The sequence below is a fragment of the Pocillopora damicornis genome, chromosome 2 (assembly GCF_964200805.1).
Source record: "Pocillopora damicornis chromosome 2, jaPocDami1.2, whole genome shotgun sequence".
NCBI classification, from domain to species: Eukaryota; Metazoa; Cnidaria; class Anthozoa; order Scleractinia; family Pocilloporidae; genus Pocillopora; species Pocillopora damicornis.
In genome coordinates this window covers 20,513,648-20,529,540 of record NC_142671.1, presented here as the reverse complement: position 1 = coordinate 20,529,540, position 15,893 = coordinate 20,513,648, and the positions used below count along the sequence as shown (strand labels likewise).

At 35.3% G+C, this 15,893-nt stretch overlaps 2 protein-coding genes across 2 annotated transcripts; both read right to left on the bottom strand.

Moving 5' to 3' along the window:
- Nucleotides 1-281: 281 nt before the first annotated feature.
- On the bottom strand, nucleotides 282-4,791 carry LOC113681370 (G protein-coupled receptor 157). Its single transcript, XM_027198466.2, has 3 exons — nucleotides 3,978-4,791; nucleotides 3,531-3,728; nucleotides 282-2,032 (listed from the first exon to the last, which is right to left on the bottom strand). Exons 1-3 carry the CDS (start codon nucleotides 4,629-4,631, stop codon nucleotides 1,856-1,858), a joined length of 1,029 nt encoding a protein of 342 aa, XP_027054267.2. The 5' UTR covers nucleotides 4,632-4,791; the 3' UTR covers nucleotides 282-1,855.
- A 1,334-nt stretch (nucleotides 4,792-6,125) lies between these two features.
- On the bottom strand, nucleotides 6,126-11,540 carry LOC113681359 (tetratricopeptide repeat protein 1). Its single transcript, XM_027198457.2, has 8 exons — nucleotides 11,162-11,540; nucleotides 10,614-10,674; nucleotides 9,742-9,854; nucleotides 9,392-9,428; nucleotides 9,031-9,120; nucleotides 8,076-8,134; nucleotides 7,622-7,676; nucleotides 6,126-6,748 (listed from the first exon to the last, which is right to left on the bottom strand). Exons 1-8 carry the CDS (start codon nucleotides 11,510-11,512, stop codon nucleotides 6,633-6,635), a joined length of 882 nt encoding a protein of 293 aa, XP_027054258.2. The 5' UTR covers nucleotides 11,513-11,540; the 3' UTR covers nucleotides 6,126-6,632.
- Nucleotides 11,541-15,893: the final 4,353 nt, after the last annotated feature.

Sequence of the window (15,893 nt, the reverse complement as noted above, 5' to 3'; positions counted from 1 at the left end):
AGTGATAAAAAATCAGGCCAATTAATTTGCAAAATGAAACTTGTGTTGGACACAGAGTCTATTTCTTTACACCACCATGATACCAGGTCTTATTTTCAAGTAATTGGCCTCTACTGGAATATATTGAACAACCAGGCATGCAATGGCTACAACAGTCTCAGCCTCTCTCTTATCTTCCTGGTGAATAGGTAAAACAAAACAAAGTTGGCAAGACCCTGGCTGTTGTCTCCAGTAGCCCTAATATTCATTTGAATGAAAATTGGAAAAAGACAGAAAGACAATTATTTTTAAGTTCAGATTATTGTAATCACCAAGACAAATGGAAAGTTAATCATCTGCAGGATCTCAAGCCATTGGATGGACATACTAATACCATTTTGTCCACAATCAGGCAAGCATTGAATACTAAGTGAACCTAAAAATTGATAGAGTTGAAATGGAATTGGTGCCGAGGGCCGTACAGTTAATAATAATAATTAATAGAATTTAATACTTATATCGTGCCATATACATATGAATATTATCTAATGTGCTTTAAAACAACTGAAATAAAATAAGTAAACCTAACAATTAAAAACTTAACATAAATTTGTATCTGCAGATCTTGCCATCATCAAAATTACTATCTCAAAATAATCTAATATTGAACAATACATGGCATTTAAAAACTAACATAAAATACTTTAAAAAGCTAAATATTGATCATAAATTATTAATGATATGATATATAGTAAAATGCCTAAATCCTTGATGGATTGATCAGTTCATCTGATGAGTACATAACACACTCTCATTGGTCAAGGATTGCATCATATCTCACTATAATCACTTTGCCTAAGGCAATTATGGCCCTCCTTTGCCATTATATCAAACAAGCACCCCCATTCTCCTCCAATTTCTTGAATAGTCTGGATATATGTAAAACCTGTTTATATTGCCACTTTATTAACAGCTTTTTAAGCTTGAACTACTTTGGAATCAGTACAAGAGAATAGTTCAAATCTATCCTGTTCTAGTTATTTCTATTTCTATTTGCTTGCACAGTTCCTTTATGTGTCATCTGTTCTTTCAATTTTTGTCCTAATGCTGCACAATCTCAATAAGCACCCCCCTTGATTAAGCACACTCCTTCCTATAACTGCCTTTCCTTTTTAGCCAAAAGTTTAAGTGCCCAGGTGCTTATTCCAGGAAATATAATATTTTGTGCAACTGCAGTTGAGGCTACATGTATTATTTTCCTTTTTATTTGTCTAGGATGCTAGAAGGAGGGCTAGGAATAAATTATCTGCCTCCCTTTATCATTGGTAACCCTAAATACGAACATCAAGGCATCCACTACAACCTACAGACTTAAATCTCCTAAACATCATGATATAAAACATGCTCTTATTAGATTGAGTTGGCCTTGACTTAAGGTTAGAACTAGCGGGTCAACAAAGCCTTCACATTTGCACATTAAAAATTGTTAGTCAAATAGGACATTTGAGAAAAGGTTAAAGAAAAATCCCCAACACATATCTATTCAGAATTTAACAGAAGTTCTTAACAACCCTGATCCATCTTATCAACATATCAAGCATTAATGGTTTTTATCTGGTTTCTTCTCCATCTTTAACCACCTTTGTCAATAATTAAAGGGGTCAATGGAACAGAGGTCCGAGTGACTTTTGAGTTAAGCTCAACCTCTCCCTTTGTTTCATTAGAGAAACATACTGACAATTTGGAGTGACAATCTGCCAGTTTATCAGAAATCACATTGGAATTTTGGTAGACCCATTCATCTACATAAGTTATCTTCCACCTATAACCAGGTCTCCAAAGAGTTTAAAAATATCTTTTCAGATAAAAAAAAAAACTAATCAACTGCTCCATAACATAAATTTGTACTCCTAGACAAGGGATCTTGTTCTGCAGAATATTTACAAAACGGTATAAACCTGCCACAACAATGTCTGAACTTGTTCCTAATCTTGACAGTAAATAAACAAAACAGAACAAAATCGGCAAATCCCTGACTGTTATCACCAATTCCCTGAAATTAAACAGGAATAATTAAAGTAATTTAGTAAAAAATGAAATACCTTTGAATACTTAAGTTCAATTTTACACATACTACATTGTTCAAAATTCTAACCATTTACACCTTAGAATCATATTATGACTTGATTACTGGAATACTTGTAAATAATAATCTGAGTTAACTGAAGTCTCTCCTTCTCTCCTATATATATATACCTACCATATTAGTGTGAGCTTTTAAACTCAATCTGTCAATGCAACTCCCATTTTACAGCCTTCCAAACCACTATATATTGAATTAATTATTTAATATATACAAAAGGGTCAACTGATGGCTTTACCTGAGCCAATGTTTCTATACTTTAGGTAATCACATCATTTCAAGTGCAATTTGGAATAAATAAGCACAAGTGAATTTTTTCAGAGACTAACAAAATTGCACAAGCCCATGGGGTGAGTGCAATTTCTGGTTTTTGAAAAAATTTACGAGTGCTTATTTATTCCAAATTGCATGAGAAAAATCATGTGATTATGTATTAATAATTTACATGAAAAAACAAGAGTTGGATTATCATAATTATGCAGAGGAAAAGCCTGCACATCAAGTGCAAAAATAATTTATTCGAACAGTGCGTTTGGTCAAAACAACCACGTACAATCAAAACAATAATATACAATGATATTTTCACATCTTTAAGGTATAAAAAAGTTCAAAGTCTGGCTAAACAGTTAAAGGAATTGTTCAGTATGGTTTGTTACTTCTTTGGACTGAATTAACCCTCTTCTGCATTGAATTACCTGAAAACTGCATGTATCTTATCGAGTTAGAATTGAGTATTTTTGTCATGTATCTTATTAGAAACAACATCAAACTCTCCTCATGTTCAACAAAGAGACAGGACAATCTAGTAGGAGAATCTTGCAGTCGATCAGGCTACAGCACTTCCATGCACCCCCTTCACTAATGGGGTTTAGTTAGAGGGTACTGGATGTGACTCATGGTCCAAACTCTGTAGACTTCAGATTTCTAGATTTATATTGTCTATTTAACAAACAGATTCCAAGTTGCCATGCGTCTGTTCAGTAATAGATCACAGATGACATCAAAATGTGGTAAGAACAAAAAAGAGGCACATGAGGCACAGCAGGGTGTGTCACTGATGTTCTTACCACATTTTGACGTCCTCTGTGATCTATTACTGAACAGACGCATGGCAACTTGGAATCTATTTGTTTTATATAATAAAGAATTAAAATATATGGAAAAAAATTTTTAATGATGATGTCATCTATACACCTGTCCTCCAATAGATCATAGGTGAGAATCAATCAGAATGCATGCATAACTGAGCTTATTATATAATATCTAGAAATATGAAAAAGTTAAATGAGAAAATTTGGACTAAATTCTTTAGTTGTAAAATTCTGACAAGAAAAAATATCTGGATATATGTTGTCATTTTAATTCAACCACAAAGGAAACTTTAGAGGCAATCGAGTAGAGTACTTACATGGAGTATGATGAGCCATTTCTGCGCGGGTGGGTCACGCGGGTGATAAGCCAAGAAAAAAATAAATCTTATGGTTCCCCAGATGCGTAACAAAATGAACACCACAGGGATAAATATTAATTTTAGTTCTGCCTTTCTTGCCACTTCAACTGATTTCAGAGTCAGAAAATGGCTTCCTGGAACAAATCCACAATTCAGCTATAAAGATGGAAAACAAAACAAAACGAAACAATAAGAAGAAATGTCTGTACTGTTCTACACCTACTGCACAGCCCTCTTTTCTGTAAAAGCGTAATTTTGTTACAATTCCGGTCTCCAATACTGACAGTGTTGATTGTGCGGACCCTATCAAGGGCAATTTGATGGGTGTGCTTACCAGTGGGTACTTGAATGTTATGGAAGAGAGGGATTGAGGCCGTGGAGTGGGGTCAAACGGGTAACACTTACCTCATGTTTGATTTGCAACTTAACCAAAACGTAGAACACGGAAATTGCAATGTATGCTAAGATTTCCCATCCCTTTCCAGCAATGGACATCCACAAAACAGTCCACCACCATGCTTTTCCACTTCCATACTTGATCCAACACCATCCCGATGACACCATGTCCTGGGGGTTTCCTACTGCTTGTACCCCAAAGCCTACCGCCGCTATCACCACAGGAATTCCCCATGCCGTTACATGAAACAACCACATAGTGATTTTCTCCGTCCTCTCAGTAATTTTTTTGCAAATCGTCAAATAAAAATAAAGGGATAAATACACGGTCCAAAAGAAAGATGACAAAATGGCAGCGATGTTAACCGTTGCTTGGATTTTACAAGTTCTTGGGTCCTTGTTCAAAAAAATGCCTATTATGTTGAAGCTGGCCACCAGGAGGTCGCAAACCGATATAAAAACGATCATAAGACGAGATTTTGTTCTCACATCGGGCCACAGGCAGAACGTGATAATAATAGTTAAAGATCCCAGGATAGAAAGTGATGCTGCTGTAGTGGACAAGATCTGATCGAGGGGCTTCTCTGCGATTTGTACTTGTTTGTTGTCAGTTGTCGAAGCTTCGGTTGTAGTCAGCTGAAATACGCGAGAAATAACCTCCATCCCCTTAAGTGCACACCCTTCAGCTAACTTTTCGTGTTCTTCTGATTAAATCAGTGCGTGATCCGATCGTGTGAGATTTTGGAAGGAAATTACAGCTCCTTGTTGACCGTTGAAATTCACGCAACTTATCACGTGACGTTCCTTAGGCAGTGACCACATGAAGGACGCGCGTGTGCTGTTTTGCCCGCGCGAGGATAGATCCCGCGACTATACGGGCCAATCCTCTAAATTTCCCCTCTTAACCCTTTAACTCCCAGATCAAATTTGTAATTCTCCTTACTGTCAACCATACAATTCATTCAATATTTGTTCAGAGAATTCAGTATTGGATCAACTAGTTATCCCCAAATTTATATTTTTCTTTATTCTCATCCCTTATCTTGATGTTGTATCGATATTTTAAGGAGAAATTCTTTCTTGATCACTCATGGGAGCTAAAGGGTTAAGATGTTTAAATGGCAGAAATTTAAGACTAAAATACACTTTTTGGTGTGATCTAACTATAGCAGTTGTAATCCTATATTCGTTCCTCTGGAGAGCAGTTGTTAAAATCCAAAGCTACTGCCTTTCCAATCTGTTTAATTTTTCGCAGTCTTAGGATTTCCATCCCACACATAAAAAAAGATGTACCAAAGGGGACTGTATGTAATACACCTAGTACAACAATAGAAAATATAATCTCGTGAGGACACTACTACAGTAAGGGATCAATTACCGATAAGCCCACCAATGTTTGCAATTCTTCCTGTATATCCCTCACTCTAAAGAGTGAATTAATGAGATGGTGGTGCAACACTTATGAAGGGAGACAAAGAGAAAATTAGGGAAAGGGTAGAAAACCCAGGGAGGAAAGTAGGCAGAGAGAAGAGAATAAGAAGGTTGAACATAATAATGTGGGAGAAGAGTAGAAAAAGGCAGGGAGGAAAGTAAGGGCATGAGGCAGAGAGAAATAAAGAAGAGAGAGGCCATAAATGATTTGGGAGAAGGGTGGAAAGGAAGGGAGGAGAGTAGGCTGAGAGAACAGAAGGAGAAAGTTAAATAATGTGGGGGAAGAATGAAAAAGGCAGGGAGGAAAGTAAGGGCATGAGGCAGAGAGAAATAGAGGAGAGAGAGGCCATAAATAATTTGGGAGAAGGGTGGAAAGGAAGGGAGGAGAGTAGGCTAAGAGAACAGAAGGAGAAAGTTAAATAATGTGAGGGAAGAATGAAAAAGGCAGGGAGGAAAGTAAGGGCATGAGGCAAAGAGAAACAAAGGAGAGAGAGGCAATGAATTATGTAGGAGAAGGGTCAGAAGGAAGAGAAGAAAGTAGGCTGAGAGAACAGAAGGAGAAAGTTGAAGATAATAAAGTGGGGGAAAAGTGAAAAAGGCAGGGAGAAAAGTGACAAGGGAGGAAAAGAAAGAGTAGGGAAATAACAAGGAAGGTATGAGCAAATTGGTAAAGGCTTGTAAAAAGTGTTACCTCAACAGGAATGAAACTGCAACAATAACACCAGATTTTGGATCACAGAAAAACATTTATGAATTTGTTTCGGAAACAAACTGTGATCACATGTTTGAAAAACAAAATAGGAGGGGAGAGTTCTATGGTAAGTAACAAAGTAAAATATAATTATACCAGACTGCTCTTGAAAAACATCATCATTAAAAAAACTGAGTGCCGCATTGTTGTGCCTTAATATAGTGCCATATTTTAGTGCCATGTCATACCATCACAATATGTCCCAAAAGCATAATGAACTTTCTAATATTTTGGAGCCGTTTTTCATAATTCAATCTTGAAGCAGGCCTGCTGTAACACAAGTCCTTTATTCACTGCTATTACTCATTTTCCCTTATTGTTTGACTCAATGATAACATGTTCATGCTTGGATGTGTCTTTTAATAATTTGAGAAAAGCTCGGTCCACAATTTTATACCCTTGTCTACTCTCTTCCATCTATTTGTAGATGTGCTTGAAGAATCTCTAGACAGTCTACTTGAACTTTATTCAAGCCTTCTAAATTATTTTTGAAAATTAACCGAGTAGCCTCCAGAATTAGGATCCTGTTGAACCTTGAAATTGTCCGTAGACAGGCCGAAAGGCCGTAGAAAAACATTTCCTAAATCTTTGAGTTTCCCTAAACAAAAAAGAAATCAATGTCAACAAAGAATGAAAAACTGACATAGTATACAATAGATGCATGAGTTTGCAGTGTTCATGTCATGCAGTTAAACAAAAACACACAAACATCATTAAGCTTATAGCTTTTTTTTTTTCATGATTTACTTTTGTTTTCAAGATGGGGGTTTATTCCCCAATGCAGGTAATCTGCTGACTTGAGGTATGGTTAATAAACTTTCCTAACAACAGGGTTGGCACCTTTTTGAGGTGGGCCCTTATTTGAAGTTGGGCACTTAATGGAACTAACAACTGCATCACTAAGTGGAGGTTGGGTGCCTGAAACATCCAGGAGCTTCCACTATTGGCAGCCAGCACCTAGATGGAGACTTTTTCCATAGCTGGCAAATTCTGGCAACCCAGCCATGAGCCCCCACACAAGAAAGAGAAACAGGCACCCATCACATTGAATAAACAGTGGAAAGAGAGAGGGAAGGCGTAGGGAAAACTGCCTGGATGATGTTATGCACATGCAAGAACACCTCAAACAAAGAGTACATGGAATTCTGATGCATGTGCACATGCAAAAAACTGCTGACTCGTAGAGATTGCTAATGCTCTTTGTTGTTGACTCTGTTAAATTGCATTTAACTGCATTAAATACAATACATGCTGTACATGTATTTGTGTCATAACTCACACAACTCCAAATCTTTGGAATTTCCCAAAAATTAAGTAGGGAACTATTTAATGACTTTGGCAAGATGTACACTTGTACATGGTGTTCATTGTTATTGCAAGGGACACGTGATGCAAGGGATACGTAATGCACACAATATTCAGCAAGTGCAAGTACCTTGTGAAAGGCATCAAAACTTTTTTCAACACATACCTATCATTTCCTCTTTCATTTTTTCATGCTTCACTTTTATTTGTTCAGGAAGTCTCTTCAGATAGTCAAGAAAAAAAAGAAAGTAAACATCTCATTGAAATCAAATTGTCTGACCATTCTCACAAGTCTGTGATTCTCAGGAGTATATAGGTAATAAACATAGCATATAAGGACAGATAAATAGTGTTTAGTAGTTCGTAGCACTGTCAATAGACTACATGTAATTGTGAGTTCACACGTTCAGGAAAAGAAGCAAATTCACATTAAAGAGACATACCCCATAGTTAAATTGTAAGCGGAATGTTACTTGACTTAATCCTTGGTTTGAAGATTATTATAGACAATGTAAATGTAAGGTGAAAATCATGGTACATTGAGATAGCTTTCTTATATGGTAACCACTCAGATGCATCCAAGTTAGTGAACATTCAGTAGACAATACAAAATCATTTACCATTAGTGCTTCTCTTGCCACATGAGATGAACGATCCATATCAAACACTTTCTGGTAATCTTGAAACAAATTGATCAAAAATTTAATTAACTTTCACCATACATTCTTAAGAATAAAAATATTTATCTTTTACAGGATTTTTCTTGGGTTACAAATGGAAACAGGGAAATACACCCTCGATGCCTTTTTCGATTAAAAAAAAAAGAAGGAACCAAACTAGAGAATGCAATCTAAAGGATACTGCCACCAAAAGGAGGGTTTTTCTTTTGAGTGCCATAATGCCAAAACCAAGGAAACCAATATGGACAATCAGAACGAGGGAGAAGCCAATAAGAACTCAAATTCAAAACAATCCAACTGCCTAAGAAACATTCAAATGCGCGCAACAAAGTCAAGGTGGATTTTGGTTTCTCACCTGACTGTTTGAGAGGAAGGTGTGAAAACTAAGGTAAATGCAAAACTAATTCAATTGGAGAGATGATTGAACTAGACATTTAATAATTGTAAAAAAAGCCCCAGGAGTCCCACCTTGCAGAAAAGAAAGAAAATAAGAAAATACAGAATTTATGAAAAAAAAGCCACAACAATGAGTGAGCACAATTGGAAAACATTTTTTGTTTGTTTTGAGAGGACTCCTATCTAAGAAAACTTTTCCTGCCAGAAGAGAATATCCAGCAATCCGCGATAACTTGCAAGGCTCAATTTAAAAATTCCTTTTAACACTAAATTCATATGTTGAATAGCCACAAAAAAAATGTGCATTGTATGCTTGTTATATAGGGTAATAAGTTTTTAGATGGTCTTGGGGAAAGGGGTTTAACCAAGTTTAACCTTTAGGTAAATTGGTTGTAGAGAAACAAAATAAATTGGTCCTTGAAAATAAAAATACAAAATATAATATACTACCATCCACTGGTATATATGATACACTCAAATTTTATTAATAAATTTTTACCCTCTAATGCCTCTTCTAATCTGTCCTCATGTTCAAAGCACTGAGCTCTCCTGAGTCTAACTTTGAGGTAATCCGAGTTTAGGTCTAAGGCTGGATGGAGAAAAAAAAACCCACAAGATTAATGCAGGAACTTGGAATTGAGCATGTCCATAGTAAAAGAACAGCTGCAAAGTATTACAGTGCAGGTACATTGTATAAAGACAGTATCATTATTTTTTTTTTTTTTGTTAGTACACTATACCTGGTAATCATAAAATTGAACATTTCATTCAGTCACAAAATTTAACTCAAATTTTTCTTTATCAACCTACACTTGAAGAAAAAAACTTATAAACTAAAATGTAAAATGAACAATCTCTACCTTTTGTACAGTCCTCTATTGCTTCTTTGTGTTGCTCCTATAAATAAAAACATTTCTTTGAATCAAGTATCAAGTTAAGCAAGGCTAACCCACGTAAATATCAAGATTATTATCAGTAAAAGTTATACCTACTGTACATAACAGATAACTTGATGAAAAAAATAATATTGGGTACAGTGCACATATTACTGTGTTATTACAGAGAAATCAAACAAAAAAACGTTTGTGTTCATTACCCAGCAATCATCAGAAGTCTTTTTCACACTGCATCCTATCCCTTAAATCATAATATTATTTCTGATAACCAATCATTACATAATATTATAGGTCTCACAAAGGAGCAAACATACCATTTTAACCAGACAGGCTGCTCTGTTTGCATAAAATATGGATTTTTCCTTTGTAAAATCATTTGGACATATCTTTATTGCACTGGTGTACAGTTCTCTAGCTTCAGGATATTCTAAATAAAAAATAAAAGAAACATTGATGACCCTTAACATACATGTATATTCATATTCATAAATAAAAACAAGATGATAGAGTAAATAAAGTATTTTTCATATTTGGTAAGTGGAGCTGTACATGAGAACATTACTGTCAGTATCTTCTTTTTTTCTTGAAATCTGATAGAAAGATTGATGGCATCACTGTTTTTATGCTAAACAAAACTTTTAAATTTAACCATTCATTAAATAAAATGGTATAAATAAAATAACTTTGTCCTAAAGAGAATAAAGGCTTGACATTTTGTTCTGTTTGGCATGCGGATCATATCTGCATGCATATCTGGAGGTTACCATCATAAGCTAAAAAATATATCTTTTGTACTTTGTCATATCCAGATATAGCAAAACATTCCTGATCCTCAAATATTTACATGGCAAGAAGTCATGGCCGATAAATTTCCTTCTCAATAACTTCTATATCAATGATCTAGACTAGTATGTACCCCTAGTACATCACATCAATATTACATATGGTTGAGATAAAAAGACATGTATAATGTAACTCTAGTCAATTCTGTTTAGAGTCTTGACTAAATTTAAGACGACATCAAGACTTTTACACAGTGCACAGTGTTGATCTTGACCCCAAACTACCTATCTTGAGGAAAAAATTGGGCTATATATCATTTAACAGTTCGGTGAGAAAATTTCTAGTGTTGATTAGCTAACAAGTACATTGTACAAATACTCACTTACCACAAATATTCACTTACCAGATCTTTTAAAATAATCATTGCCTTTTTCTTTAAATTCCTGTGCCTGTATTTTTCTTTCCTTAGTAAAACAAAATCAAGGTAAAAGAAAAAGTGAAAAGTGATTGTGCCCATAATCAATAAAAAGAAATCCAAGCTGAAGTTCTAATTCTTATCAGATAGCTCTGGTAATCTGAGACAAAATCTACAAATTGTACAACAACGTAGATTGGCACACTTTTTAATTACGCATACTTTGTGGTAAAATTTTTCGGAACCCCCTATACCATTCCTATCTTACAATCTTGACCCTTTTTTATATCAAATGTGCCTTCAGTTGTCACTTGTTATGCAAAGCAAGCGCTAAGCTGATAAAATTAATTACTGTTACTCATTATTTGTAACAGAAACATCTCTCGGCAAGATATCCGCATGACTTGACTAAACGTGAGTCAAACTGTGCTTACAGGCGCGGATGAAGCTGTATAACAGTATGTAAAATGTAAAAAAATCTTTTGAAACATGTACGGCCGTATAAATTGAAATTCAAAGAATTCTAAAATCCTTACCTCCTTTTCTTCAGGTGTTAACCTTTCTTCTTCCTCCGCTACCTCGTTTTTTCCCTCTTTCTCTTCTTCATTCGTATCTTCACTCGACTTCGCTTTACAAGAGTTAATTTTTTCATTTAAATCCTCAACTGCATCTTGAAATGTTTCACTTTCAGAATCTTCTCCAGAAACATTGTCAAACAACTCTTCAACTACCTGCGCGTTCGCAGATAATTTAGACCTGTTTTTTAAATGTTCTTCTTTTCTAACTTCTTCCACCGCGCACTGTTCATATTTTTCTCTATTCCCATCCAACCGTTCTTCAACAGATTTTCTTCCTTCTTCGGAATCTTCGTCCACCTTAGACGCCATATTGAGAGCGACTCAATCGGCGTCATGTAATCAACTTGAAATATGACATGATGTCAGCAAGCGTCAATTGCATCGCAGGCTCATACATATTGATCTAAATGTTTATTTATCATGCTTACTTGGAGGTGGTGTTTTCATTTTACTTCATTCATCAAATTAATTTTTTTCCGAAATCATGATAGCCTAGGATCGGAATATCAAATACAATAGAAAATGTATATTTTAGAAAGCCAAAAATGGATTAAGTGTACAACGTAGAAAAAATTTAACGATCAAAAGATGGCCAATTTCTTCGTTATAAAATCTATACATTTTAATCTTTGTATCTTGGTTACTGAAGATATGGCAAAGCAGGAACACGTACACCGTCAAACTGAACTAGAAATGTAATAACAGTTATGCGCTTATCGATTCTCGCGACGTCACAGTCATGCAGTGCTAGTTTGGCGTACTAAGAGCAGATTACGACAAAATTAATTTTTTTTTTAGTTCATCGTTGTTCTCCTCACTGTTTTTTGTATTTTGACTCTTTTGTCCTATGTTTTTTTTGTATCTCTGCTTGATTAATTCGGAAGGATAGAAAGAACACGATTGTATGGGTATTGCCAAGTGAAGATCGTTGGCAACACGATTCGACAAGAGAGCAAAAAGCAAAAATTACCCAGGGAAATGACCGAGCAAAGATGAAATCAATTACGTTAGCTAACTGATTTACATATTAAGACAACGACAAGATAAAACGTTGATAAAATCTGTTACTGCAGTTTTAGATATTGGAGTTCACACGGTAAATAGATGGCATAAAGCAGAAAGGAAACAGCTGGGGACGGCAAAGAATAATCTTAACTTAGCCTTTTTGAATTCACAAAATCTCGATTTATTTTTCATCTTTCAAACCATGTTATTTATGAGACAATGAAAAAGAGCTTTTTGATGGTAGGTGATCAAGACCTGTAACAAGCGTCAAATTTGGAACTGTTGGCGTCAAAATTATTTTAAGTTACGTTATAGCTAACAAATTTACATTACAAGTTCTACTCTATCACGTAACATGCAAGAAGTGACGCGTTAGTAGCTAGTTCATTCTGATTGGTTGTCGATTACAAGAACGTTTGTAATACTGTTAGATGTAAGTCACCGTGCTTGCTTACTAAAGAGCTTGGCATCTTGGACCTGAATAAACTTGGTAAGTACACATTTAATGTACTAGCGTGTATTGTTATTGATGTATCATGCAGTAAAATTTATGATAGGAAACCGTCTTATTCAAAGTGTCAAGGGAGCTTAGCGGCGGCAAAAAATGTGCGTGATTTTGAAAATGATGCCAAAAAAATAAAAGCCACTCAGGCAACAGTTGACAAGATAAAATTGGCTCTGAAGAGAGATTCGTAATAAAAATATTTCTTTCAATGTTTCTTTCAATGTTTTTTTCAATATTTCTTTCATCCGAAACCAACTTGCTATTTTCGTGTTCTCTTTCGATGATGTATCGCCAACAGTCGGTCAGGATTCTGCCTTTGAGAAGCAGACCTGTGCAATCCGCTTTTTACTGAAGTGTTTTTCCGAGATAGGACTTGAGGAGATACAAGAAGAAATAAGACATTAGGTGAATTTCAGAGCTCACCTGTGTATATATTTACACGGTATATAATACCTTAAGCGCGCCTATCTCACAACGATAACGTTCCTCGCCAATAATCTATTTTCTTTCTGTCTGTGAGTTATGTTTTTTTCCTCGATGTTAACTGTGTAGTGTCGCATTTTGTAGAGTAAACATTTGCACAGGTTTTGCGGCCTGCAGGTGGATTTTGTTTTGGTGTGAAAAATGATTTTTTAAAACATCTCAAGACTGATGTTATTGCTACCATTACAAGTGGCAGTCCTAAGTAATCTATGATGAAAATTGTAATCAGAAGACTGTCAATGCTACCATTATAAGTGATAGTTCTAAGTAATGTATGTCGAAATCGCAATTAGAGGATCAACATCAAGTATTTTTTATACCTTTGTTCCATCCCAGATTATAGAAATCATTTATAGTGATAAGCATGAATTGAAAAATGTTTGAAGCAAGTACATTGACATACTCAATACTTTTGGGTGAGCAAATATTCGAATCAAGATTTAAGCAAATAAATATTGTTGTTTGTTATCACGAATCGATATATTTTCCCAGTCCTGTCATGCAACAAAAGTCACAAAGATCCTTAAAACCAGATGAAACTGAGATAAAATTTGAAAACCTTTTCTTTGGATGTAAAATATTTACCGTGCTATCAAAAATTTTAAAAAAATGCCAGAGGCTCAGAGGTCATTTTTCTTTTCAAAGTAGCCTCGAGCGATGGAATACAATTTTTTTAGTTTTGTTTATAGAAGCAAAGTACTAGAATATTTTGATCATGATTATTTAAAGTCCAAAATATTTTCGGGGCATCAGGGCATCTACAGGGTATATTAAGTACATGACTGTAATATTTCACTATATCCTGCCCTAACTTGATATTTATCGATCGCCTCTTTATCCGATGCTCTACGTGTAGGTGGAAACCGACAGCAGAAATGATTGTTACATGGTTACGTGCAGTTTCCTAGCAAGGTTGTGACAAATCAGGCTTTACATTAGGAGACATATAAATCGTAACTTGGCACCTTTACCAGTAATTTAGTAAACAGTAATTGGAATGAATAACCGACGCATAGCAGAATCCTAATTTTGTCCTAATTTTTACTTGTTTAAGTTCTTAGCTCATACGCTCGTTTGGCCTGCACTGCAACTAATTCATAACTCTTTATAATCCATAACATATAAAAATTCTACTATGTAATTAATTTTGTTGCAGTGTTAGTTTGCTAAAAAAGCATGTTGTGAGTACTCTTGGTTAAGACAAATAAAACCACTACCCAGCAAAGTAACCTACTTGTCTCATTTATAATTGTTTCAGTATTTCTTTAACGGTAAAGCGACGCTAATACACGTAGCTGTCAAAATATTTGTAAGATTTTGAATCGTTGACTATTTCTCTTGGTGTTTCAATTGCATCACAAATTATCCTTCCTAAATTCAGGTTATGTTCAGGTCTAAAATGTTTTTATACTTCTTCAAATCTATTTGGAGATCACCTGTCCTTACATTATACTTCACCCTTAGGGAAAATAAAGAACTTTATTGCTCTTGAGGCCATTAGCTAACGATTGTTATTTTTTGTAACCCCTTGCGGAAGTTTTAAGGACTTTTTTAAAAGCAATATTATTTTTTGGCTGACGTGGGAGATAAGGCAAATACGGAGCTCTCACGCTCTAATGAAACTGTCTAAAAAAAGGTGTTTCCTCTAATGATCATCAAGGTTCACTCGCGATATTCATGAGTAGGCAAGTAAAGGAAGGAAACACAAAGGGAAGGGAGAAAAAAAGAGGAGGAGAAAAACGAGAGTCTACAGTTTACGGAAACGGCCAAGGAAATAAGAGGGTAAATATGTTATGGGTGGGAAGTGTTTATCCTCAAAGCAAAACATGATTCTACGAAGTTCTTCACTTCTGGCTCCAGTTAATACCTTTTCACATTAGTTTTAAGGCCCTTGAAACGCTAGAGTTTATAATTCAGTGTGTAAGTCATTTATGACAATTGAATACTTGAACAGAGATATTAGAGCCCAAAAAACAGTGACTGAATATTTATTTACCGCACGGCATGATATTGTAGAGAGCTAGAGAGTCACGCGACGAAAAAACGGTATTACGCCCGCGCCGCCGCAACTTGGAAGTTCAATAACAGACCCAAAATATTATTTAAAATCTTCTGAGCCAGTAGACGTAAAAAAACTGAAATAGTTCAAAACTAGGGTCGAGGAGATCATAGCTAATTCTTAGAAGTTGAAAGGACTTAGGAATAGAATATACGGAAAGCGGAGAGCTTCTATGTTTTGCCCTCTTGAAGAACCTATATCTAGTAATAAAAGCGTTTCTCTTAATTAAAGTAAACAACCATACAAATGGAAGGAAAACCATTCTCTCAGCAGATCTAGATTTACCCAACAATTTTGACTTTCACACTTCTGCGGGCATTATTCATCATTTTAGGTAACTTTCTCCAGATTGGGTTGGTCTTTGATTGTAATTCAGTAATATTTGCTAGGCAGTTTTTTTCTGTAACATGAGACAATTTTGAGAACTGAAAGTGGTTAAAAAAAGATAAAAAAGATCGCATTCTCTCATGCAAACACGCATGTAATGAACCATCTCCATCGGTCCATCAGGGAAGTTGTAGATGGTTAATGCTTCAGCCAATTTGTGCTCTCTGGAATCCCTTTGAACAATGCCACTTTGTAGGATCGAGAATCTATTGAACGTCGGAGAATTCAACTTTTATCAATTCGATCAAGGT

Coding starts and splice junctions, on each gene's coding strand:
- LOC113681370 (XM_027198466.2), bottom strand. CDS start 4,631: ATGGAGGTTATTTCTCGCGTATTTCAGCTGACTACAACCGAAGCTTCG. Junction 3,729..3,977: donor AGTTGCAAATCAAACATGAG/GTAAGTGTTACC, acceptor CCATCTTTATAG/CTGAATTGTGGATTTGTTCC. Junction 2,033..3,530: donor AATGGCTCATCATACTCCAT/GTAAGTACTCTA, acceptor GTTTAATTTCAG/GGAATTGGTGATAACAGTCA.
- LOC113681359 (XM_027198457.2), bottom strand. CDS start 11,512: ATGGCGTCTAAGGTGGACGAAGATTCCGAAGAAGGAAGAAAATCTGTT. Junction 9,855..10,613: donor TGATTATTTTAAAAGATCTG/GTAAGTGAATAT, acceptor TTTTTTATTTAG/AATATCCTGAAGCTAGAGAA. Junction 7,677..8,075: donor TGGCAAGAGAAGCACTAATG/GTAAATGATTTT, acceptor GACTATCTGAAG/AGACTTCCTGAACAAATAAA.